The 26965-nt window shown below is 46.5% G+C and overlaps 1 protein-coding gene across 11 annotated transcripts in view; it reads right to left on the bottom strand.

Moving 5' to 3' along the window:
* Window positions 1-26965, bottom strand: part of MAP2K4 (mitogen-activated protein kinase kinase 4) — a 767786-nt gene that overhangs the window by 317695 nt on the left and 423126 nt on the right. For all 11 annotated transcript variants that reach the window (XM_086930577.1, XM_086930576.1, XM_086930571.1 and 8 more), the window contains one exon: window positions 10550-10677. In XM_086930577.1, coding sequence (XP_086786703.1) covers window positions 10550-10677 — 128 coding nt within the window. The remainder of the gene's footprint in view (window positions 1-10549; window positions 10678-26965) is intronic.

Raw genomic sequence — 26965 nt, 5'->3', positions numbered from 1 at the left:
TCATTCCAATCGCCACCTACTACTGCCATAACATCTGGTATTTCAGCCCACACACCGAACAATTTTTCTATAAGGGCTCCTTGCAGGGGAGTTGGGGCATATACACTCCCAAAAACTACCGGCTCTGCACCTATCCTGCCCTGGACAAAGACATATCTGCCATGAGCATCAACCCATTGAGTCTTGTGAACATAGGACAGCCTGCAGTGTACCAAGACAGCCACTCCCCGGGATCCCCTCACAAAGCCAGCATGAAATACCTGCTGATAACCGTATATCTGCAAGCTAAGGGCCTTGGTGCCTAGGAGGTGAGTCTCCTGTAAAAGTAGAACATACGCCTTTTCTTTCTTCCCTAGTCTCAGGACTACACCCCTCTTTATTTTATCTAGCAACCCCGTACATTCCAACTCACAACACGCATCGAAGCCCTCTGAAGGCCTGCCTCATGTGCATCAACCGCCATCTATAGGTTGAAAGAGCAATGGTCCGTGCATCAGAGACTACATACACACATCCTGCATCAATAGTACCTGAGTGAACACTGTGCATTTGAAAGCTACCCCCCCCCTCCCACCTCACCCTCAACTTACTCCCGGCTACTCCACCCCACCCAACTAGCTCACCCACCCTCTCCTCATCCCAAACTGTCCCCACAACACCCCCACCACCCCCTTCCCCATACCTCAGCAACATTGAAGTACCTGTCGCGGAATAGATCATCCCCGGCCCCCAACGGGAGGTTAGAGACCCACTATCCCAATGGATCTCCATGAACTACCCTCTTAGTCTCAACTTACCCCCCCCCTTAACAGACTCCGCTAAACTGAGGGGTTGTGTCCGCCCTCTCTTTACTGTCCCCAACCCCCGTCCCTTAATCACACAGTTACCAATGTGGCAAATGACCCCTCCACCCCCGTGATCCTGGTCTCAGTCTCAGCAATGCGGGCTGCGGCGTTTCGCAGGTCCTGGCGCAGCAAAGTAACGGCCACTCCAACTGCCCCAATTTTGGCATCTAGCATGTCTCTGGATTGCGTTCTCGCCGCCATGAGGGCCGCATTATCTGGACCCGGCACCTGATGGCCCCCCGAGGCCCCGGCTCCTCCAGTCAGCCCGTAAATTTATCGATTGTTCCTTGTTTCGAGGCACTGTTGCCACCGCTCATCATGATGGCCTCAGGTTAGGAGCCACTCCGGGGCCCCGAACACCTCTCCGCCGAGGATCCCCTTTTGGCGGGCCCTAGGGACTCTCGTGTGCGGACACCCACAGGGTCCACGTGGGGGGGGGGGTGGGAGGGGGGCAATCGGCTTCTTTTTTCGCTCACTCCCGTCTCCTAGTCAGTCCGCCTCCGCTCAGAGTCCAGTTTACGAAATTTTTCCGGGCCCCCCGCACTCAAAGGCCCACCCTGCGGTCTGATTTAGCCGTCGAGTAGAGGGTCCGCCGCAAGTCACCAGCCGCTGCTACAGGGAGCGCCGCTACCGTCCCCACGGATCCGCTGGAAGGCAGGGGGGAAGGGAGAAATGACCCTCAACACCCGCAGCACATAAGGCCTCCCGCGGTCCGAATCGACTGCCGACCGCGATCAGCCCGGCCCCCCTCACGCGCCTCCTATTTGCAGCTCACCCAGCCACCGATGGTACGACGTCGCAGCGGTGTTGTAGGGTCACCAACTCCTCCGCACCGCTCAGCGTGGGTGCCGCGGGCCACCGCCCCTCGAAAGCGCGAACCAGTTCACCGCTCTTCTCAGGCCCCGGCCTCACCACACTTCCGCCCGGGCACTCACAAACTCGAGGTCCCGGAGTCTGTGCGCGAAGAAGGCCGCGCCGCCTCGCAGTCTGGATCGCCGTTGTTGGAGCACCAATGTCGCTCAGATCGCCGTTGGGGCTTTACGGTCGCTTCCCATAGCTGGACACTCCTTTTTGGACGACTCTGGGTCGGGGAGGCACAGGATAATCGACTGATATATCGCCGGCGGGACGGAGCTCGCTTAAGCTGCGTCCGCCATGCTTGCCGCCTTGGCCACGCCCCCCCAGTAACTTAATTTTACATTACATTTCTTCCATTATTTAAATAAAATGTAATGAAAAGTCATGTAAAATTATGTTTTTGGTTCCGTTTTGAGGCCAGGAACAACGTGCAAGGTACACTATTTCAAAATAAAAGATGCCTGTGAAACTCTGCTTTAATTTAATGTTTACATTAAAGCAGAGTTTCAGATTGATGTATGTCTTGTTCGAACTACTGCTCATGTTTCAGATGCCTCGAGTAACGGCATGCACAGGCCACAAACCTGATAGCTGTCCGATTCTACTTCAGGTGGCTGGCACTGCGTCTCCAGTATTTCAGCATAGAGACCCAATTATGCATTCTAGGCTGCGCTCCGGCCGCAAAATGCAGGGGGGATCAGAGCAGGAGAGCATGCATACAAAAGGCGCGCATTGTGGTTATCTGTGGGCAGCCAACACTGCCAATGCGCTAGCCGACATCAACAACTTCTCCCCGCCCTAGACGGGCTCAAATTGCAGTTGGTTCCTACCGCGGCAGAGAAGCTCCTGGAAAAATACCTAAAAATTAAACAAAACGACAACAACAGGCTACTAAAGTGGAAGTCAGCCCGCGAGCTACTGCCAGGCCATCTGCGAGCTACCGGTAGCTCGCAATCGACTGGTTGGTGACCCCTGGCTTAGAACATTTGTAACCATTCTCCCTTGTACAGGTCCAGAAAACCTTAGATTAAGGCAAATCCAGCTCTCCTCTAGACCCATGTCTGCCAAGGATCACTGCTCTACTTTCACACCACCCTGGCCCCACAATTCAGTCACTGATTAATCTAACAGAGATCTAATCTCTGGAGAGATTTCACTTAGCGCCAGGACACCCATGGGTAACAGTGCGCTCTATAAATGCCATAAATAAATAAATAACAGAGGAAACTGGAATCATTCCCTTGGTGTTGAAGTCAGCACTGGTCTTACCCATCCAAAGGAAACCCAATATGGATCCCAAAATCGTACCCAATTATCAATCCATCTCATTCCTACCACTCTTTGGAAAGCAACTAGAAGGCTTAATAAGTAAACGTACGGCCTATCTGGAGGAGAATAAAATTCTAGACCCTACCTAATCACGGTTTAGGTTTTTCTACAGAATGGAGACAGCGCTATTAGCAGTCACTGACTCACTGTTACTTTCGCTTGATGCAGGATCTCCATCCATGTTCTACTGCTGGAATAGTAAGCAGCATTCAACACGATGTCTCATATTAGGCTGTTAGAGACTGCATGAGATCGGCATTCACCGGAGAGCTCTTAAGTGTTTCCAAGATTTTTTGGGAGACAGAACCCAAACAGTCTCTCTTGGTCCTATTAAATCCCAAACCATTATTGACAAGGGTGTTCTGCAGGGCTCCCGTTTGAGCCATACCTTATTCAATATTTATATGGCCCCCCCTTGCCAGGACTGCAGAATATTTTGGATTTTAAATAATATTTTTCGCAGATGACAATCAGTTGGTCAACTTATTTGCCAAAGATATGGATAAAGTGAAAGACCGCTTCATCAAGGGAATTATAGCGATCTCAGCATGGATTAAAACCAACTGCCTACAGCTGAATGTGGAGTAAACAGAGATTATGCTGTTTGGCAAAGCCCAACAACTCAGGTCGGATGATTGGTGGTTGCCAAAATTAGGTGTTGTTCCCACTTTTAGACAGGTACTTCAAAAATATTGGAGTTAAATTTGATCAAGCTAGATCTATGAAAGAACAAGTCAGATCCACCACGGGTACTTGCTTCAGTACTATGCGCCTATTGAGGAGAGCATTCCTATTTCTTCCCATTGCAGCTAGGAAAACGTTAGTTTTGGCACTGAAAGTTAGCAGTCTGGACTATGGCAATGCTTTAAGGGCATCAGCAAATAAGACACTTCTGTCCAAATTAGGCACGTAGGCGTGTTTGTAACGTCCCCTTGGACTCTGTTTCTATTCCATTACTGAAATCCCTACACCACAGCTTTCCAAACTTTTCATGTTGGTGACACACCTTTTTGCGGAAAATAATTCAGGGACACGGTAATGTGAATGAGCGCAGCGAGCAAGCCCGAACCACCCAAGGGGGGTGGTTCGCATGGTTAAATTGATGCACCGGCGACACAAGGGACATGAAAATAGGCCCCTAACTGTGCAATACACAACCCCACACACACAACCCCACCCACACACACACACACAACCCCACATACACACAACCACACACGCACAACCACACATACACACAACCCCACAAACATACACAACTCACCCACACACAACCCCACATTCAAATGTATTTTTTTTTATATAGCGCAAACTCGACTCGAAGGTGTCAGAGCGCTTTACACGAGCACCAGTTGCGTTACATTCATTGTAGGCACCGGGAGATTAGGTGATTTGCCCAAAATCACAGAAAGTAAAAAAAAAAAATTTTTTTAAAGACACTGATGACGGAATTAAACTTATGAATTATGCTTAAATCTCGCACATTTTACAAACATTAATTGATAAAAGTGCATAGCATACTCAAATGCCCAGCTACAACAAGGCACTGGAAATTTGTGCACAGATCATGAATCTGATTTTTTTCCTGATGTTCTAACTGACGGCACACATCACTGAGTCTAAACTGGATCACTGTCAGTTGAACAATCAAAGTCAAACAGAACAGATGAGCAAGAGTAGTGAAGTTGTGTCAGACGATCTTCAACATTGTGATAAACAGGGCAGCAGTGAAATTAAGGACGAGGCAACGAATGAATAAGAAAAAAAGAACTGCAGAGTTTTTAAGATCTCTAAGTAAAGAAATAAGACGGTGAGTAAAAGGAGAGATAAGTGAGTTAAGTTATGGAGGGAAAAGCCATACTGTATTTCGGAAGTGGTGTTTGCTTAAACGGGCTGAAAAATTACTTTAGCATAAAGAAAAAAATCAACATTCAGCATATTCTAGACGTTAGGTGAAAAATGAGAGGTCAGTGGAACCTCACAGGTGCAGTAAATTACTAGCTGTAATGTAAATATTCATCTAGTTTCAGCCACTTTTAGGAAAACAATCTCTGAAGTTTTTGCAGGAGCATTTTTGATGAATGAGGCCGCATGCAAAATGCAAGCTATAAGATCACAGTTCAACTTGAGGGCAAGTACGATTGCTTTGCCTACAATTAGTCCGTGAATTCTGTCAGTCGACCTATATGTAAAACACCACATGTTCAGCCTTAAAGCTAAATTGTATAAATCAGACATTAAGCTGGACGCCTTCATGAGCGAGAGCACTGTGCGCGCTGTGAGCCTCTTCGTGAAGCCCAGGGTTACTCTAGATGGGATAAATGCGCCGCTCTCATTACATTCCTGGATACTAGGATGGCGGTACTGAGTTGCTTGGAGGCACTTGATCAACCTCTAATGAACATCCCACTCACTTCTCAATGTGAAAGGTGCACTGACACCACTTACTTCCGCGGAAATATCCCACGCGTGACACACCTACGTATGGGGTGCGACACAGTAACGTGTTGCGACAGACAGTTTGGAAAGCTGTGCCCTACACTGTTAACCGGTAAGGCAAAGAGGTATTTTCAAAATCTGCTGCATGACACACAACACCCTGATGGCTAATGGTCCTAATTACTTGAAGCAGAAACTCTGAAGAAACTCTCCTGCTACAAACCTAAGATCTATTGACAAAGCACTGTTGATTGTACCTTTTATCCAATTGACCAGGTGTGGGGGTAAAGCCTTCTCCTACCTGGACCCTGTATTCAGGAAGAAATTGCTATTTCATCTGCTTCTCTGAAAGAACTATAATAAATTCAGAAAAATGCTCTACTGATTCTTGAAGGTGCTCTATTCTTGCATGAGACTGCCTCAGCGCTGAGATAGCCCTCCCAGGGTGATTCGTGCACTATACTAAATTAACATAACATATGTGTGCTTCATTCTTCCCCAATTAAAGGAGGGAGGAAGGCTGGCTGGTTTTCTCCATAACTAAGGCGCGTTAACCATAGATGCATGGGTATTGTAGATTGTGCAGGGCTTCCAGCTAGAGTTTTATGGGTGTCCAATGTAAACGTTAAATCCCCGACCTCTGATCTTTTCAGGCTGGGATGACTGCCTCTTCCATTAAGAGGCAAGGTCCCTACTAGAAAAAAAGGAGCCATAACTCCTGCCTTGCATCCCAGGGGCTTAAGCAACCTCTTCTTGGGGGGGAAAAAGAGATGAGTACCAGCCAATGTTCTATCTCCGAGAATTCAATGAGTGATTGGTAGTCCGCCACTTCACGATGAAGGCTATTCACCTCACACAGGACTTACTGAGGTGGGTGATTAGATGGACTGCTTAGATCTCATACTTATATCTAATGATTGCATCTTTCGCCACATCACAGTTTCCTGCAGTGCTTGTGAAGAACTCAGCTCTACAAATTCACATCACTCCCTATTGGTCGGCCATCTGCACCCAGGTGCTTCCCCAAGGTGCTCAAGCTGCTGATGGAACACCTTCTTTCACAGAGAGTGCACCTCATCGTCTACCTAGACAACATTCTTCTGATGGACTAGTGCAAGGGACCCTGATAAGGCATCTTCAGAAGGCAGTGTCCCCCCCTGGAATATCCGGGCTATGTTGTAAATTAGAATAAATCACTCCTGCCAAGATGGGCCTCAGACCTCCATCCTTCTTTGGGACAAAAAGGGAGTACAATGTTGTGCACTTTTTCTCTCAGGCCACAACTTCAATTACCTTTTTGTCTAATAGGGACATAATCTCTGACTCTAAAATCGTTGCTGCCTTGATTGTTCACAGTACGGTGTCATTACATCAGAAGCAGAAGAATCTGCAGGTGAAGCTGCATGACACCACCTGATAGCATTCGACAGCTATTGCTGGAGAATACATTTCCGGATTCATTCTTGAGCCTTCAAAATGTTCAAAAGGTAGAAGAAAAGGACTTCATTATGGCCTAGACATAAAATACGTGACAAATTCAGAATGGATACATTCAGATGCTTAGTCAAAACAACTTTTTCTTTTATTCTGCTTGCATGGACTAACATGAATGTCTACATGACAGACAGGATTGATCCGGAAGGTCTGCACTAACAATTATTGAAGAAACAGCGCTCAAGCACAAACTCCGTTACCTCAAGCACATTAAGCTTTGTTAAAGGAGATCCATAAAATATTTTAGCTCGCTACTCATTTCATGCCACATTTTTTAAATCTCAAATTGTTAACAACTGTGCAGTTTTTACCTCATTGCCCACATATCTAGCCTACTTTATTCTGTATTTATTAAGATAGTTCACGGTATGAATTGACCCATCTGCAAAAGAAATCCATTAACCTGTGTTAAATCGACCACGGGTGGATGAACAAAGCCCCGTATGACAGTAAAAAGGTAGATATACTAGGCCTATCACCCCTTAAATTCGAAAGGATAGCACTTCTAAAAACTAAATAAAACACACCTAAATACAACAACATACAATTAGTTGGCCTTCTCAAAAACAGGTACCTACGCATTCAATTTCACACCCATGTTAGTCAAACATTAGCAGGATAAAAACGTTTAATTGTTTTTGATTATCTAGGATTTTTTTCTAATGTCACAACATACAAATACGTGCAAAGGGAAGCAGAAAATTGTGTTAATCCAAGCGTAGGTAAAGAAATGATAACTCTCTGAGATACATTCATTTAATGAAAGGAATGTTGATTATGGCATTGAAATACTTAGGCAGATGAGGCAAAGAAATGCATAGGCCAGCTCATTCATGAGCTTTAATAAGTGGTTAATGTTTTTCTAGTATGGGACAACTACCGCCTAAACATAGAACATGACATCATTTGGTCCCTGGTTGAACTGCTTCATCTAGGTAATGTGCAATTAATGCTCTGTGAGTCACAAATAAGAAGGAAACGCCAGCTATGATAGTTATTTTGTGACTCAAACTCTCGATCAGTTCTGCAGTAAACATTTAGCACCCATTATAATGCTGATACAAACCGTAAGCATTAAATGCAATAAAACCGATGTTAAGACTGTTGGAAAAAGAGTGAGATGCCTTTGAAACTGACAATATCGAGAAATTCAAACAAGCCTGTGTTGGCTTTGTGAGGTAGTCAATACCCAGAGCTACAGGATTCAGAGAGTTTGAGGTTTCTTCGACAATTTCCAAAGCAGATGGGATTTTTATAATTGTATGGGAATGTTAACCAGTGTGGCCTGCCTTTTTAACCACTTACATATTTAAATAAGCCTTATTAAGCCTGATCTGTATGTGTCTATTATTTTGTTATATTATCTATTTGTACGGAATGATACTTTGTCAGTAGTGAAAACTAAATATACAATTAAACGAAACTTGAGTTCTCATACAAAGGTGACGGGAAATGACAAATGTTAATTCTCTCTAGAATTTTCAACGATACTATCCAAGTAAGCTCGAAGAGTATACTAAAACGCACTCTAAGGGTTTACTTAAAAGGCATACAAGAATCGTGTTTGCCTAGAGGCATTGTTATGTGAAGTATCTTCAGCAGCAGCATGAAGGTCTTTAAGAATTGCCTTTTTATTTACCCTCAATATTATCTTTTCACAAACATAAGTGGTGGAAAGCAGAACCTTTCTTACCAGCTAGAACCCTGGTAAAGGAAGAACATTGGTCAGTCCACTGACTGAATTTTCCCTGCAGTCCTAATGCAGCTGACAACATGATTTGCCAGACAGGCTTAATAGGGAACAATTTAAGATTTGTGAGTGCACATGCCAAGCACAGGGGCCATATGTATGACCCCTTCATTTTGCGTGTTCCTATTTGCGACTTTTTGCGATACGCAAAATGTTAAGTACTAATGTGTCTCAGACACATTTAGAGATTCCTAATGGTGTTGCAGTTGACCTACCTCCTTAATACTCATAAGGTAGATTGTTATTTGCAACTTATTGGGAATCTCTAAAAACACAGGGATGGTAGAGGAGATCAGCCAGTAGGCATATCCATGATTGAAATCTGAAAGTTACCTGAAAAGCCAGTGGACCTCGTAGTGGTTTCAGGAGGTACAGACAGGGCCGAAGGCAGACACAAAGGTGGTAACCCACTGGAGGCCTTTGCGTATCCGTTGGGTCTAAAGGTGTGCCAGAGAGAACTGGAAGGTGCCCAAGATGGGATGCATGGCCTCCTTGAATGCCTCAATCTGTTGTGGTATTGTCGATTGACCCAGGAATTGGACGAGCATCAGAATCGGCTGTGGAATTTTGGCTTCTCAGTAGGGAAACTGCAGAAACACCATGGTGCAACTTGATTCCTCACAACTTCTCAGGGAGATCGTGGTGAGTCTTTTTAGTTGGATTTTGACTCACTTGAAAACTTGGTCAATGACGACAACCTGCTGCAGGACCAGACCGGAGAATGGGTCTGTGTCCCCGACTTTCGAGAAGGAACAGCCCTTACACGGCTTCCTGCGGTTCTTGACGACATACAGTTTGGTTCATGTTCCCCTATCACCTTTGGGTGTATGAGGGCACGCTCCTTGCACCACTAGGAGTTGTGACCCAAGACCCAAAACAAGAGACGAACCTCAAGAGCATCTGTCACAGACATTCATTTGTGACAGTCCCTACAAGGCTTAAACCCTGACATTTTAGTAGGGGATATGTTCCCTTTCACACTGAGAAGAATTATGAAGAGAGAAAACTTTCCGACTAACAAGAAAACATTATAAGCGAGCTCTGGATCTGCATGTGAAGGGGCGGAAAGAAAGGAACTGACGTCAGTGTGAAGTGGAGTAGATGCGTAACTGAATGACACCACCTACTGATGCACTGTGACTTGCTGAAATTTTTTCCGAATCCAGTCTGGCAGATATTGTAAACATGAGGAATCTGTGGGTAGTATACATCAGTATAAGGTAATCACCCAACCAAAAATTTGATTTTCGGCAAAATGTTATCTGAAAACCAATTAGATACTAATGATTAGTATTATAAAACAAATCACTACATATCTAATAGCTGGATGATGAGAATAATGTATTCAGGAAAAATGTTAACACACAATGACGCTGGAATAGAAAAGAATTTAAAAACCCCATACAACTCGGACAATTACACAACAGTTTACACATAAAGTTGGCTACATTTAAGCTCATGTTAATCAAAATACTCTTCATCTAAATTTTAGGATAAAAGGTCAAGTGTATATCAAACGGTAAAGATGATTATATTAGATCAGAATTTGAAAAAAATGGATCTGTGGAAAGAAAAAATATATCCAGCATTAAAATAATCAGCAAGATTAATGTAGGGAAAAAACCCTAGCCACTGAATGCAGCTAAGGCAAGAAGAACTCTGACCACCTTCACAGCTTCGCATTAAAGTACAAACAATCCAACATTCCATAAACACATACCATAAAACAGGCCATAGGGAAGAATACAAGTGATGCCAAACACATGTTCTCTTAAATATAACTACCAACTGCACCACAGCCTCATGTTAAGGAGTGATTAGTTTTGTTACTTACTGCCATATATGGTCTGCACCCTGCATCTCTTGTCTTGGCTATTGAGTCCACTAGTTGTCCACTAATGCCAAAGTCACAGAGTTTAATATTCCCATTCCTGTCCAGAAGAATATTGGAAGGTTTTATGTCTGTAAAATAAAATATAGAAATATACAGCACTGATAAACTCATTGAAATACATTAAAACATACAGATGCATCATATGTCATTTAGTACCTCCTTCACAAAAAAAGAATTCAAACCACGTAGGCACTCAGGTAACCACAATAAAGCTGGTAGCAAGATTTCCTGCCCCTATCGGGATTCCAAGATGCAGTATTTCACCTAAAGACTTCAGCTGCTTATAACAGCCAAAATCTAAGATACAACATCAATGGAAACATCATTACAGAAACATCAATCCAGTATTATTGGCGCCCCTGGTATACTAGTACGAATAGCTCCTTAGGGAAGAAAATTAGACACAACTCAACCAGACTCAGAATGAGGCCAATACCTACAATTGTGGGCTCTCAAGCAAGTTGTGTGCACGGATTATCACAGTTTCAACTACAAACCCATTCAGGAACACTCACCTAACGGCAAGTAAAAAGTTTGCGATTGGGTGTTTATTTTATCATCTAGCAGACAAGTAGGTCCTAATCTCTGAATAGGACTCATTTCATTATCATCTAGCAGCCAAGTAGGTCCTAACTTTTGAATAGTGCTATGTAGAGTAGAAAATCATCTTAGCAGGAAAGCATTACTTTACTAGTTATCCAGAGTTTATATACCTACAGATTTACACGTTTAAATGTACCTCCTCCAGCCCCTCACAGTCGAACAGGGATTATCTGCCTCCTTCAAATACGACTCCACTTAAACAGTGCAATGAACATCAAGACACCCTCGAGAAAGCAAATGGGAATATCGCCATCTAATATCTCCTTGCTAACTAATCTAGCTTTAGATTACCTCCCGTCGAGATTTTTCCTAGTTTGCGATCGTCAACATCAAGTTGGCATGCGCAAGCGTGTGAAATTAACCTCCTAGCAAGATTTCTCAACGCGGGCGGTCGTGTATGCTCGGGACCGCTCGAGTTGAGAAACTGTCCGCTCACGTTGAGAAAGCTGCAGCTCGAGTAAAAACCTACTCTAGCGGCAGAAAGGGAGCAGTGCCTGCTTGTTCTGTGCATGGTGCCGTTCTCGATGATTGCACAGTGTGGACAAGCACCTGACACTGAAAATCAACACGAACTGCATTTATCTAACGCACTCTGCCGCTTGCGGAGCTCCGCGTAGCACAGGGGAGATTTTTCTGCACTTCGTGGAGTTCAACGTAGCGGAACTCCACCCAGGCTTATCGAAGAACCGGTCAAAGAGGAAAAAAAGAGCTTTGCAAACATTTTTTTACATTTGCAATCTCGTAGGACTCCCTCAGGAGAACAGATTAACACCAAATTGCGAAAAGCATGGTTTCCGGGTAAAGACTTTGCTTTCTGCAAAATGTGGTGTAATTTTGTTCAGCCGTTTTCCCTATATCCCTGTTCAAAAATCAATAAAGAAATTGCGTGGGGAAAACGTTTTTTGGGACACCCTTTTCCTCATTCTCCACTTGACTGATCACTCTGGAACTTTCCAGGAAGGAACCGAAGTGGATAGACTTTTGTTTTAGACAGTTTTGTGAAGATTTGTCAAACAGCATCAGTTTATTAGCAAAACAAAAAAAGCTCTTCAAATGGAAACTCTGACTTGCATATAACTACACACAGGCAACCATCACTCAGCAATAGGTATATTTAGAGTGCACATAAGGGGTAGCCCTGTAATCCAATATTGCCATCAAGAGGATCAGGCCACAGGATTTATGTGATCTTTTGGCTGCAGCCAAAATTATGGATTTTCTGTATTTCTCACCTAAATTTCCACCTAATTTGTCAAATTTGCACAATTTACAAAGAAAGTTGCTATCTAAAATGGATGAAAACCGTAGTGTTACAGACTGTGCTGAATATTTTGCATGGGTTTGCAACATAATTAGGAAAATCTTCCTCTGTTCGCTTGGTCCTCCATGCTACGTAATCCTAGTAGTCCGGAAAATGACATACCTCCACAGGTTCGTTGGGGTGATGCCATTAAGTCGATTAAGTCTACTTCTTGGGGAAATATTTTCCATATTTAACAGTTCACTGTAAAATATGGATTTTTACATCACTGCTTTTTGTGCAATAGAAGCACTTGAATGTGTAATATATGAAAGACAGAATACCAACCAGTAACCCTGTAATATGGTTCAATGCTGCCACTGAGGGATTCTGGTGACATTAAAATTATAAGGTTTATTGCTGAGCGCTTTGTAAATGTCACCAGAATTCCAAGATGGCAATATAGGACCATATTGCAGGTTATCCATTATTTATTTTTACATTACATGCTCATTTTAAAGTGGTTAGTTTGGGAAAGGATTATGTTACTTATCATGTAAACCTCTGTTCGGACGTTTGCAAGTTATTTTTTTCAAAGAAGTCTTACAAATCACACGGGCTTGGTGATGACTCCTCTGGTGATGGATGCACATGGGCAGCGGATCCATTGTTAGATTGTGTTTCACCCAAAGAATGCGGGTAGGAATGGAGTAGTGTCCATAGGTGTTGAAAGAGAATAATATTAAAGTGTAAGATTTCTGTAAAAACGCTGGCTTTCAGGGAGGGTGGTGAGTGCATGTGAATCGATAGCACTTTATGCAACAAACAGATACCTACATGGTACGTAACGTTTTGCAATTCAGAGCACAACAGTAGAGTACTTTGGTTCCGTCATTATTGCAGATCCAATATAAATTTATAAAATGCTCCAAAACAGCACAAATTCATATAAAAGTCCATAGATAAACCGTATTAATAGCCCGAAAGCCTGTTGACAGGCCGGTTGATAGATGATGCGCACAGCTGACACGAGTTTCGTCCTGTTGACGACTTTTTCAAGGCTTAAAATTGTTATGAACAGCGTTTGAACTTCTCAAATCGAGGATTTCTACGTCAAAACCCCCCTTACGTCTGAGAGGAGTGTACGATAAGTCCAACCCCCAAGAGCTTGAGACCTGGCTGGATCGAATATGAAATTTAATTGTGACATCCGGTAAAGAATCAGATGCTCACAAATGTTTGTGTTGCACCTCTTAGTTTAAAGTGAAAAAAGTTTCAAGAAACAACATGGGCGTAAGTCAGCCTATTGTCCAGTAAAGGGAGGCCCGTAGTGGATTTGTATAGTGTCATGCGGAACGTTAATGTACACTTGTTAGAAGGTGGTTCTGACACTATGGGCCGCCCGGATTTTTAGCTTTTTGAGCACCAAATTGTTGAGTTTTTACTGTGGGGGAGCCTCATAAGTTGGGACTCACCCACAGTGAACTCAAGATGAAAGACTGCATGGGGATTATACTGGTGTCCCCCTGGCCTGACCAGGCCACTGCGCAGCAGCTGGAGTAAGGGACGCTGGGCTGGTTACATGCAGACACGTTTACATGCGTGTGCACACGTGTAGGGGCTGCGTAGGTGAGAATCCTAGCGTGTGCAGCCAAAGAGCAGGTGAAGAAAGACTGGTGTGGCAGGACTTCTGCAGAATGCTGGCGACATGGAATAGGCTTTATACACTGGGAAGAAATATGCCAGGGAAAGTCAGTGTGTTTTACTGTTTTTCAGGTGTCATTATTCCCCTATGGAGATGTAGAGCCCATTGGCTAGATTAACTTTCCTAAGGCCTACAGATTCCAGACACTCACTTAGGTCCACTGTAACAGATGTGAGAAGAAGTATTCTGCAAAGTCCGAAGTCACATTTATACTGCTTTTGGGTCTTCCAGAAATTTCATATTTCTCAGAGTCAGCCATAACCAGGTTCCTGGCTGAGGGATGACCTCCACAGACTGGATTGATAACCTTTCTTCCAAGAGCTAAGGACTCCACCACAAAGAGGAGAAGATGGGTGCAGCAGCAGGAAGAAGGCAGCCTTGGGAGGAAGGGGCTTTTTCTGAGACCATGCGGCCAGAGAGCCTGGACGACGCCATCTTGAAACAACCCAGAGCCCTGGGCAGGAAGAAGGGGGCCGGGGCAGGGAAGTGATGTGTTACTGTGTGATAGGGTCAACAGAGACTTCCGGCCAGCACCCTCCCCAAACTTTGAAAAGTATTTGCACAGCAAAAGAACCTCTCTCTGGGGTGTGGAGTGCTGAGGCAGAGGATGCTGGAGCCTGGCGCAATGGGCAGTTGGAACTGCCCCAGAATCCTCAACAGTGCCAGGAGAAGAGTCCAGGACCAGTGCGTAGAAGCAGGGGCCTCTGCGCAGGGAGAAGAGAGGCCCAGGAGGAGAGCAGGCGAAAGGTTGGTGCAGGGAGCCAGTGAAGACAGCTCCCTGCTGAATCCCCTCTCTCAGAGCCCAAAGGGCGAAGGAGAGTGCTCTCAGTAGCTGGGGAGCGCCCCCATGAGCAAGAAGAGGCTAAAATAGACAAGATCGGTCCCCTGGGGGCTGAGAACGGGCCCCCAGAAGGTAGCCGACCTTTGGTTACCGACGCCAAAGTGCGTGGGGCTCAGCCACCGGTCTAGAAGATGCCCCTGGGATGGGTCAGGTCCCGGGGCTACCCCCAACATAGGTAAAGTCGGGGATCACTGTTGTGCTCCCCGTGAAGTGTCCCCCAAAACGGGTGGCCAGGAGCCCACTCTTTCCCCTGCCGCAATAGCGGAGGGCAGGAGGCGCCGTCGCGCCCCCGCAACAAGGTCTCTAGGGGCCTGGGACGCCATCCCCTGGCCCCTAAGCAAAACTGTTGGTGCGCTCCCCGTGAAAAGGAGATGGGGGAGCACCGTCGTGCAACGACCGCGAAAATGGGATCGCAAGGGCCCCGGGACCCCATCCCTAGGCCCCGAAGAAGAGGAGCTGGGGGCAGGGAGCATTGTCGCGCCCCCACAGAGAGGTCTTGAGGGGCCCGGGAGCCCATCCCCAGGCCCCAAAGCAAAGTCGGGGAGTGCCGTCGCGTCCCCGTGAAAAAGCCCCCAAGCTGGTCGCCAGGAGCCCATTCCTGGCCCCCGCTGGATGGGAGGAGTGCCGTTGCGCCCCCTGAAAATGTTCAGGCCCAGGATCCCATCCCCAGACCCCGGGTGCTGGAAGGCGGGTGGCCGGAGGAGCCAGCGAAAATCTTCAAGTCTGCCCGCCGGAGCGGGCAGACCAGAAATGCTGGGCCAGCTCCCGCGGCAGTACGTGAGGGTGCTGGCTGTGCTGGGGCAGGCGGGAGCCACTGGGGGTGGGCTCCCCAGTTGACTTTCCATCAGGATGGCCATGCGGAGGCCCGGGTGGGACCGGGTCCTGCGAGAAAAGGAGCGGGCGGGGTTGGGCTTCCTGAGCCGCCAGAAGCACTCACCAGAAGGAGCAGCCGGGTGGTAGGTTCCCCGAGCTGCGATGAATCCCCTGGGAGTCCGGGTGGGACGAGTGGGATGCGACAAAGCCGCCAGCGGTTGATCGCGGCTCTCCCCAACGCAGCGGGGGAGCTGCTACTACAATATGCAAGAAAAATGAGCACTTTCTCATAATGCATTGCAGGCCAGGACCAGCCTGCAAGGGCAAACAGTGTTTTCTTGGCTTGTGGTGGCTCCAGGAGAACAGGGTCACCACCACACAGGTGCAAAGGTGCAGGGGGAGCAGCTTGAGAAGCACAGTCTTCCGCAGCACGTAACTGGAAATCCCTGCCAAAGTCCCATGGGGACTTGAAAAGGATAACCACTCAAGGGCCCAGCCAGCATTTCAACACCTCCTGGGCTGGAACCTTTGTTCTACAGCTGGGGGTGTATGGGGAAGTGCATCAAGAAATGAAGGGCTGAGTTGGGGGTGTCTGGAGATGGGCATCCCCTGAAAGTGAAGAGGTGTAATTGCACCAGAAAAGCACTTACTAATGTTATTTCTTTTAGAGGGAAGTATCTGTGTAAGGGGATGTCATAAGCAAAGTGGGGTTTATGTTGTCAGACATTCCTGCTAGGGTGCCCTGCTGTATATGAGTAATCCTGTGATTTCATCTGTAATGCCTTTAGGCGCTGCAATTGCAATGCATTCTAATGATCCATAAATGTGAGGAGTACTGTCAATCTAAAGTGATGCTTAAACATGTATACTTGCTGCAGTGCTTAGGTGGAGAACCCAGACTGCTAGCCATTAAGATGTAGAGATGTATACTTGTTGGTCAGTAGGAAATGCTCAGTCAGGGTTATGTGTCACCAAGGCAGGGTTACCTATTTTAAATGCTTGTTGAGATAATGGGGTGGGTCTCCACTGGGATGGTGCCAGTGCACAGGGCCTTTGCTCCAGGCTATGTTCAACTAACTGCATTGGGGGCGAGATGATGTGCATACAAGAGAGTGGTGGTACTAGACCTCAACCCCTGCGGGAGGGGTGGAGATGTTGTGCAATGTCACAAAGTAATTCCAACAGCTTATGTATATTTGTAAATTGGTGCATAGTATGGAGTAGTGTGTGTTTAATAAATGTACTCTTACTTTTATAAAGCATAGTACAGACTGGACAATCACTTATTAAGTGTTATTTCTGCGCACCTGCAAATGGCGATTACTAGCCCACACCACACCCTTGAGTAAGCCTCAGACTGCTCTGTAACGCTACCCTCTGAGAGTCAGGCACTACAATTGGGTGTTTGGTTCCCAGTGAAGGACAAATGTAGTCATGTTATTTGCGCAGGCCTCACAATTACTGCCTCGTTTTCCAATAACACTACTATGATGGCATAGTGTCTATCCATTTGAGCACATCATACCTATTCCTATATTGTACTTACCCACATAACAGAGGTGCTGACAGCCTGTTATTACCACTGCCATCTTGCTTCTTTCTTGAGGGTACTTAACATAATCAGTTTGTAGTATGTATGGCGCTATATACACATGCTCTGCACAGACAATAAGTAGTGCCCCCCCCCCCTCGCCACCCACCCAAAGCTGTGGCTAGCCTGTAGGTAGCGCAGGGGTCTGTAACAGGGTCCTGAGGGCAGTTTGACCAACTCTTGCTTGCTGCCTTGCAAGGATGTCCACATAACAATATTTTGTAAATGTGTTGAGTGGTCCATGAGGCAGTTTTATAAATATCCGAAATCGGAATGTTCCCTTCAAAAACCATAGTAGCGCCCTGTTTGCGGGTGGTGATGTCTGGGGTGGGATGGTAGAATTTTTTTTTTAGCTGTAGCATAGTAGGTTTAGATGTATTTGACAATCCACCTGGTGATCCCTGCCTTGGAAATGGCATGGCCTTTATGAGGTGTGAAATCGATACATATAGTTTGTGTTTACTGAAATATTTGGTCCTATCTATATAGTACTAAAAGAACCATTGAACTTCAACTGTGTGATGTGCTCTTTTGGCTATCGAGGCTTGTCATGGAAAAAAGACTGGGAGCTCGATAGTCTGATTAAAGTGGAATGGGAGGCCACCTTGGGTAAGAATTTAGGATTGGTTCTAAGAAATATTCTGTCATTGTGCACCTGAAAAAATAGTTCCTGCGGTCTGAGGGCCTGTAGTTTGCTGATATGCTTAAAAGACTAGTTTGTCACAAGGGAGGCAACATTTCAAGAAAGAAACTCAAAAGGGCATGAATGCAGTGGCTCAAAATGGGGCCCCATGAGTCTGGAAAGGACAATATTGAGATTTCAGACTGGGAATGGAAGCCCCCTTGGTAGAATAACGCTTTTAAGGCCCTCCATAAATGATTTAACAACAAGGATGTTTTAGAGGGAAGAGTGATCTATGTTCTGTATATATGCAGAATAACTGATGTGCTGGCTAACCCAATTTTTTCTAAGTGTGTGAGGTAACACAATGTCTTATATTGTAGGAGCAAGAGGGTTTATGTGGTTTGGAATACAATAGAAGACAAAGCGCTTCAACTTAGCTGCATAGCAGGTGTGTGTAGTGGCCTTTTTGCTTCTTGAGTACGTCATGAACTCTTAAGGTAAAGCAAGACAACCAAACTCTAGGACTTCAAGAGCCAAATTGCTAAGTTGAGCTGTCTGGGTGTCTACATTTGCTGTGGTTTCTTTTGAAAAAGTCGGTCCTATTGGGGAGCTTCTTGTGAGGTGCAATGGACATTTTCAGAAGAGTTGAGAGCCATGGATGTCTGGACCACGATGGACCCACCAGAATGAGGGCGAGGGATGTTCGCCTCAGCTTCCTGACCATGTATGTTGTCAGTTGGAGAGGAGGTAAAGTGTAAGCAACGATCCATAACCTGTTCATCCACGGATCACTGCCCAGGGACAGGGAACGTGAATGTGAAAATCTGTTGGCGAAATTAGGGCATTTTGTATCTTCGCACATGGCAAAAAAAAGTCAATGTCTGATCTCTGAAAGTAAGGGAGTGGGATTTGTGAGTAGAATTCCCATTTGTGGAATTATTGCAGCAGCCTGCTGAGCAGGTCCGCAAAGTTGTTGCCCACTGCTGGAGGATACTCTACTAGGAGATGAACTTAGTGATGGATGGCCCAGCGCCAGATTTGCTAAGTCAAACATCTGAGGGAAGTGTGTACCTCCTTGTTTCGTAAGATAGAATGTGGTAGTCATGTTGTCTGTGCGCACATGGACTACCTGCCGTAAATCTGTTAAAGAAAGATTCTGAGAGTTAGCTGAATGGCTAATAGGTCCAAGTGGCTGATGTGGAGAACCATAAGGTGACCACACACCCTGGACTGTCATGTCAATGAGATGCACTCACCAGCTGACTTGAGATTCATCCGTTGTGATAGCTATCATAGGTACTATGTCTGAGAATGGCCTGCCCTGCACCAGATTGTCATTGCTTCACTATAGCAGAGAGCGTTGTTTACTACACTAGATCCTCTAACCGACCGTACGCTTGTGTCCATTGGCTTGAGATACACTTCTAAAGCAGGCACATATGTCTGGCGTGGAGCACTACAGCAACGCGTGAAGCCATCACTGGTAGTTTTAGTGCCACGGGCACTCCTATGTATTGAGACCACGTGATGACCTTTAACTACTATTGTTTTAATTAACTTTAGGTGTTTCTTGAATGTACAACATCATTTTTCCTGCATGTGCACATTCCTTGAAGATTTCTTGTGTCTCCTTGTAGCTGCATAGGGGATGTGCTTTTGAAAGCATATGAGAGAGAAGTGTGTGGAATGTACTTCTTGGTCTCGGAGTGCAGTGTTATATGCAGTGGTGCTCAAATGTGCATTATGTTGTACATTGGGAAGTATTATGACGTTCTTACTATTGGCTTTGATAGGCCCTCATGCCATCTTGAATTCTGACTCAGTCTAGTTTGAGCTTTTGCGCACACAGGCAGGTCCCCAGATTACGCAAGTTATTATGTCTATCAACGTTCAAGGTTGTTTTAGATAGTTTTCTGAACTGTCGGAGACTTTCATAAGTTTCGTTAATATAAGGGGCTGGAACATGTGGGAGCGCAGAAAGATACGGAAGAACTCTTGCCTTTGAAATGCTTGCATGGGGAGTGGCCAACTCCAGTAAGTTTCCTTGGTGCGGTGGACATCCTCTCGAACTTCTAGTGCTTTGAGTTTTTAAAACTGGGGTTTGTTGACTTGGAAACAGGGATTTTGGACCAGAAGGACAGACGTGTCTACTTCAGTGTGGCAGAACCCGGCTTGTTGAGGCTCTGAAACCCTGGCTGTGAATCCCCCAGTCTGGAATCGGCTAAGATGCAGTGTTTGCAACTGGTGAGGTGTTTTTTTTAATTTGTATTATTATTGACTTTGTGATGTGTGAGTGTGTCTGTGTGCACATTCAAATCACCAGTGGTTATAATAATCGGATGTGCTTTTTTTAGTATTGGCTTTGTGATGTGTGAGTGTGTCTGTGTGCACATTCAAGTCATCAGTGGTCATAATCATCTGACGTATTTAGTGTATATATATCTTTCTGATTTCTTGCAGTGGCCGTCTAAATTATCTGCTTGTATTTTATTTCATGTATTTTATTCAATGCATTTAACAGTTGCATTTGCCTACTTATAAGTGTGATATTATTGCTTGCAAACACACACACACAGATATACATATATACATTTGAATGTTGTTTATTTGACATGTTGGAAAGCCTTTTTGTTAGTGTTGTACAAATAAAACCTCATGCCTTATTCTGAGAACAGTCTTTGATGTGCTAATTTTATGAGTGAAATCCCTTTCCTGGTGTTTTTATTGCTTCGCCGTTTTTTGTGCCTCTGTGTAGGAGGGTGGTATTTTTTTTATTATTTGGGTGGGTGAAACAATATGGTAGTGGACAGAGTGGCTAAAAAAGTGCAACCCCTGAGGGCTAGGGAAATTATTGTCCACGACTGAGTTGAGGCATGATCCTAGTAAAGGTTGGACTTCAAGTGGTTCCAAATAAGGTTTTGTAGCGTTCACTGTGAACCCTAGGTTCTGAAGAAGGAAGATTGCAGCCTATGTCCGGGTGTTGTAGCATTCTTAGTTAGGAATGTAGAAGCATTCTTAGAATAGGAATGCATGAGTGAGGATTTCAGGGAGGGACAGTTGATGGGGGAACGAGGACCTGTACACATCTTGAATGATGAATTGTTAGCAGAGTTGCCAATAAAGAAGATCTGAATTCAATCAAGAGTAAGAGTCAACCTTACAGCGGGCTAGACATTCCTTTCTATTTACACTCTTGATCAGCAAGTTGTCTAAAGAGGGTAAAAAGTGAGTTCCTTCCCTCCTGAGATGAGTGCTTACTACTGCTAAACACTCGTCACAGATCCCTGGAGCTGTGGAGATGCAGAAGGACAACACCTTAAACTGGTCGTGCTAACCACTTACCATGAAGTGGAGGTAGCGCTGATGAGCTAGATAAATTGGAATGTGAAAGTAGGCTTCCTACAGGTCAAGAGTGGCCATGAAGTCACCTTGCTGCAGCATGGGGATGAAATCCTGTAAAGTGACCATGTGGAAATGTTCTGACAGGATGTATCTATTAAGATGGCAAAGGCCAAGGATTGGTCTTGCTGGGAGGTCGGGTGATTCACCCCTTTACTCTTTGTCGCCAGGAGCGTCAGCCTCATAGAAAATGTTCAGCATTTCCAAGCAGGATTTAGACATTCTGCTATGGGCCCACCACCTGTCTTGTCAAGGAAACAGAGTTTTCTTGCTGCAGAATGTCGAACAGGAGCCACATAGGTCTTGTCAGGCTCCAGCGAGAGTCAAAGATTGCAGACAGATTGGCCCGTGTGTATTTAGAATGCCACTGTGGCTATCTTCTGAAGGCCATCTGTTCCGTTACCTCCAGAGGGAGCACACAGTGGCCCGGAGGGCTTCACAGCCCTGTCATTCAACGACGATGTGCTGAAGGTTCGGAACAGGTGCCATTAGAAGGAAAAGTGTGTTTCAGAGTCTTCTTGCAACATGATGGAAGGCAACAAAGTCCAAGGCGACGATGGGACTCGACAAACTTGCCAAGACCAGGAGCAACTCTGTTTCAAGGCCAAACCCAATAGTGGAGAAAAACAATCTAACAATGGAGTTGATGTCCCTGCGCATCATGACCAGAAGAGAAATCTCCAAGACCTTGTGACTCACAAGACTTTTTTTAAGATAAACAACTTGCAAACATCCAAGCCCAAAACGAGACAGAAGGAGAATGAAGAGCATGCACATCTACCGCCACACATGCCATGAACACAGTTTTCTTCTAAGTACCTCTAAAAATTAGCACTGCTAGGAATTAGAATGTTTAGGTTTACTTTTCATCAAACAAATGTTGATAAAATAATGGAGAAGGGATGAGGTCCATAAATGTATTCGATACTGTGGCTGCAGTTCACAGCATAATTATGGATTTACATTTGCGACTTAATTTGAAGATCTCACAAAAGAGGTTTGCATCTCAAATGGCTAAAAACAACACTGGCAGAGAATGCAGCACAAATGTCCCTTTTTGGCCTCAAAATTTAGATAACCTTAACACATAATTTAGATAACCGTGTTGCACAAGACTAGTGGCCCTGAGAAGGTAAAGCTCTACAGAGTGATTTGGGAACGGTCAGGATGATTAAATTGTATTTCCCATCTTTCACGGTTCTTTGTGAAATATGAGTAATTATACCATTGCATTTGTGCAATAAAAACACCCAAAAATGTAATGCATCTCCACTAAAAAAAAACACACTGTTAAAGTAGTTTTTAAAAAAAAACACTTAAACACATGAAAGTATATATGTGGGTGTACAATGATGTATGTGAGGCTATGGGTTGGTGGCTGTGTAAGCATTTGGAAAGGGGCGACCACTCGGTCCCCCCGAACGTATGATCGGGTGCCCTGATCCTCCCGGGAAACCATTTTGGGCGGGGGGCGTGTCTTGGCTGGTATGCCCGAAGCGGCGTAGCCGGGGCGCGCCTTTATCCCGCCCAAGAGGGGTTGTCCTAGACACTTACACCGATGACCACGCCCAGTAGGCGTACCTGGGGCGGGTACACGCCCTCCCGAAGAAGAATAAAGAGAGCGGGAATCCGAAGAAGCGTCCTCTTGTTCCTGTGCTTGGAAGGCTGCACCCACTTGTCGCTCGTGAGCCCTCGAAGGAACAAGGAGCCAATTTTGAGAACTTGTAATTCTTGTGTTTCTCTTTCAGTGACTGTACAGCGAAGGATCCAGGACCGTGTCGATCGACCCGGAGGGGATAATCGAAACCATGTCTGGCAAGAAGGCAGGAAAGGGTTCCGAGACAGACCAGGTGCTTCGCATGTTGGTGAACAGGATGGCGAGAATAGAACGGAGCATCAGGCAGGTCCCAGCGCTTGGTCGAGATATGGCGGGCATCAAGAAACAACTGGCCGCAATGAACAAGCCTGGTAACCCGAAGAAGGTAATAGGCCAGGCATTGCCGGGTGTCGTCCCCGAGGGTAGAGGGAAACGGGTCAAGAGGAGGGCGGCGGCAGGGGAGGATCCGGTCCCTGAAGTGCCCCCGGTCAGCCCTGCCGTACCAGCCGATGGCCCGGTACCAACCCCTACGCGGGTCAACCGATTCCGGTTGTGATTACGCCCGCTAACGAGGACGATATGCCTCCTGAATTGGCCACCCAGTTGGCCGCATGGCTCGATAAGAAGGGAGGAGGTGCTACGGCGCCAGGAGACACGGCCGAAGAGGCCAAATTACTAATCCAGCAGTTGCGGCAGTCGCGTGATGCCGCAAAAGCGAATCTCCCTCTGGTCTCCCCACAGGCGACACCAGAAGGACCGGCAGCTGGTCTCGAGAAAACGGCGGGAACAACGACCGCACCAGGTAAGCTCGCCTTGCCAGTGGCAGGGGAGGGCTCATTACCCTCAAGGCGGGAGAGGGTGGTTTAACATATACCGTTGGCTACAAAAGAGTTGATCTGGGCAGACAAATATGTCAATATGTTTTCGTTGTTAACTGACCATCGCGAGATGGAGTATGCTAAAACACAGAAAGATTTGTGGCACCCGAGCGTTTGGCGCGCCAAGATGGCGGAGTTCAGGGTTGAAGAGACGATAACAAATTGGGCTAAGGCCTTTGCAATGTTTACTGCGATTATTGGGGAACGTAAGCCCGAGGTATTGCCAGAGCTGTCTTGTTATCAGGCACGTATAATGGATTTTTATGAAACATATGAGGGGGGTGAATGGAAAGGTTACGACATGAAGTTCCGTAAAGCAAAAGAGTTTGATGCCTCTCTGACATGGGATTGCCTCGACTCCATTTCTTGGCATAAACAGCTCCTGCCTGGGGCGGCAAAAACTTCCTCGGCAGGTGGGAATGGGTCGGGGGTTTCCCGCCAGAAGTCTGCGGTGCCCTTTCGAGCAGGCACCGGCGACGATCACCAGCCGAAATCCGGCGGGAATGGTGGAAAGCGGGGGGTCTGTTGGGGCTTCAATAGAGGCAATTGCAATAGACCGCAAGGTACATGTAGGTTCAAGCACGTGTGTGCGGGTTGTGGGAATCCCTCTCACACGGAGAGTTCATGCAGATCAAAAAATAGCGGGCGGGAGGTAAAGGAGGGTCCAAGCAGGACTCAGGTGGATTGTTGGGTACAATTGCCTACTCCCGTTGATCTCATGGCTATGACTCCTTGGTTAAACAAATACCCGGATTATGTCTCCGCTGGGGTGTTGAGGAAGGGATTCTTATATGGCTTCCACATCCCGGCGGGGGATTTTCATGGGAAACCTTTTTGCAAAAACCAACTTTCAGCACAACAGAATCCAGGTGTTGTAGAAAGAAAAATCGATAAAGAAGTGAGACTAGGCCGAGTGGCTGGGCCGTTTCGGCTCCCGCCAGTGGCGGATTTCATCTGTTCCCAGTTAGGGGTGGTCCCCAAAAAGGACCCGGGGGTGTTTAGGCTGAACCATAATTTGTCTGCTCCAAGGGGCTTCTCAGTAAACGATGCTATTGACCCAGAAATCTGTTCGGTGCGGTACGCATCGTTCGATGATGCCATCACCATGTTAAATCGCCTGGGCCCCGGAGCGCTGATGGCGAAATCGGATATCGAATCAGCGTTCCGGTTGCTCCCGGTACACCCACAGGATCAGCGTTTGCTAGGTTTTGCGTTCCAAGGAAGTTATTACATGGATAAATGCATGCCGATGGGTTGCTCCATTTCTTGTGCCTATTTTGAAAAATTCAGCTGTTTCTTAGAGTGGGCATTCACCGAGGCCACGGGGCATAGGCATGTTATGCATTACCTAGATGACTTTCTGTTCTTGGGAGCAGCCGGCGACACGAAATTTGCGCAGGCGCTACACAACTTTTGCATCCTTATGAGGGAGTTTGGAGTGCCATTGGCACCCGGTAAGACGGTTGGACCATCTACACTCGAGTTTCTGGGAATTGAGCTCGATTCTGTGGAGGGATGTTTCCGTTTGCCAGTGGGAAAGGTATCTAAATTTAGGGCTTCCCTGGAACTTTGCCTTAGTAAGGCGAAAGTGACCCTGCACCAGTTACAGCAAGCAGTGGGTCAGCTTAACTTTGCCTTGAGAGTGATACTAATGGCCCGCCCCTTCTCACGCTCTATTGCACAAGCTATGGTTGGTCTCAAAGAAGGACACCACCGCACAAGACTGTCTGCAGAGGTTCGCCAGGACATGCGCATTTGGTTGGCATTCTTGGCGGACTTCAACGGTCGAGTGGTGTGGAACAAGCCGCCAGCGTCCTCGGATGAGCTGGGTTTGTGGACCGACTCGGCGGGAAGCGTGGGATTTGGCGCCATCTTTGGTAATCGATGGTCGGCGCAAACATGGCCGACGTGGTGGCACACCAGCGGTCTCACAGGTAACATAGGGTTCCTCGAGGTATTCCGTATTTTTGTTGCTCTAATGGCATGGCCGAACGAGTTCCGAGACCGCTCTGTGGTATTTTGGTCTGATAATATGACTGTTGTCGAATGCATCAACCAACAGGCAGCACGCTGCAAATGGATCTTGAGATTGTTGAAGGAAATTGTGCTGCTTTGCATGAGACTGAATGTACAGTTCAGGGCGAAACATGTGCCGGGTGTACTGAATCATGCGGCTGATGCACTCTCTCGTTCACATATGCAGGCGTTCAGGGTTTATCTACCTACAGCGGACCTAGTGGCTGCACCATTCCCCGAAGCACTCTGGCTAATCGGTGCCCCGGATTACAAGACCTCGTGGCAGCAAGCTTAGCCCCCAGGACGAGGAAAGCATACGAAGGAGCGTTTCGTTCCTATTGTGCATTTTTGGGTCCGACAGGGAGTCAGAACTGGGGTCAGGAGGATTCCTTCCTTGGGTTCCTGGTAGCACTGCACAGAGAGGGACGATCAGCGGCTACGGCCAATAGACACAGGGCGGCCATCTCATTCATGGCGCAGGTGCATGGCATCAAAGACCCAACAGGTTCCTTTTTGGCGAAAAAAGCCCTTCGCGGCTGGCAGCGCCTCGAGGGTCGCAAGCAAGACGTGAGGCGCCCGATTGGCTTAGAAAGGTTGTCACTGCTCATGTCAAAACTAGGCACGACATGCTCCTCCCAATTCGAGGCGGTGCTGTTCCGAGCAGCTTTCGCATTAGCGTTCCATGGGGCTATGCGGGTGAGCGAACTGGTCGCAAGAAATAAGAAAGATGTGGAGGGTGGCTTGTGCAGGGATCACATCCTAATTAGGGGTGATTCGATGATAGTCACGGTAGCTAAATCCAAAACTGACCAGGGAGCGATGGGAAACAGTGTTGTTGTCCAGCGCATGCGAGGGTCCCCCACGTGCCCGATAATGAGTATAGAGGAATACTTGGCACTGAGGGCGGATACATGGGGGGGGAGTCTGCTGAGGCACATCGATGCCACCCCACTGACGAGGTTTCAGTTCCAGAGGGTGCTAGCACTGACAATCGCTGCGGCGGGCATGGACCCGTGCGATTTCGGGACCCACTCGTTTAGGATAGGGG

Source organism: Lissotriton vulgaris, chromosome 7 (genome assembly GCF_964263255.1).
Source record: "Lissotriton vulgaris chromosome 7, aLisVul1.2, whole genome shotgun sequence".
NCBI classification, from domain to species: domain Eukaryota; kingdom Metazoa; phylum Chordata; class Amphibia; order Caudata; family Salamandridae; genus Lissotriton; species Lissotriton vulgaris.
The sequence above is the reverse complement of the archived record's forward strand: the minus strand, read 5'-3'. Positions and strand labels throughout refer to the sequence as shown.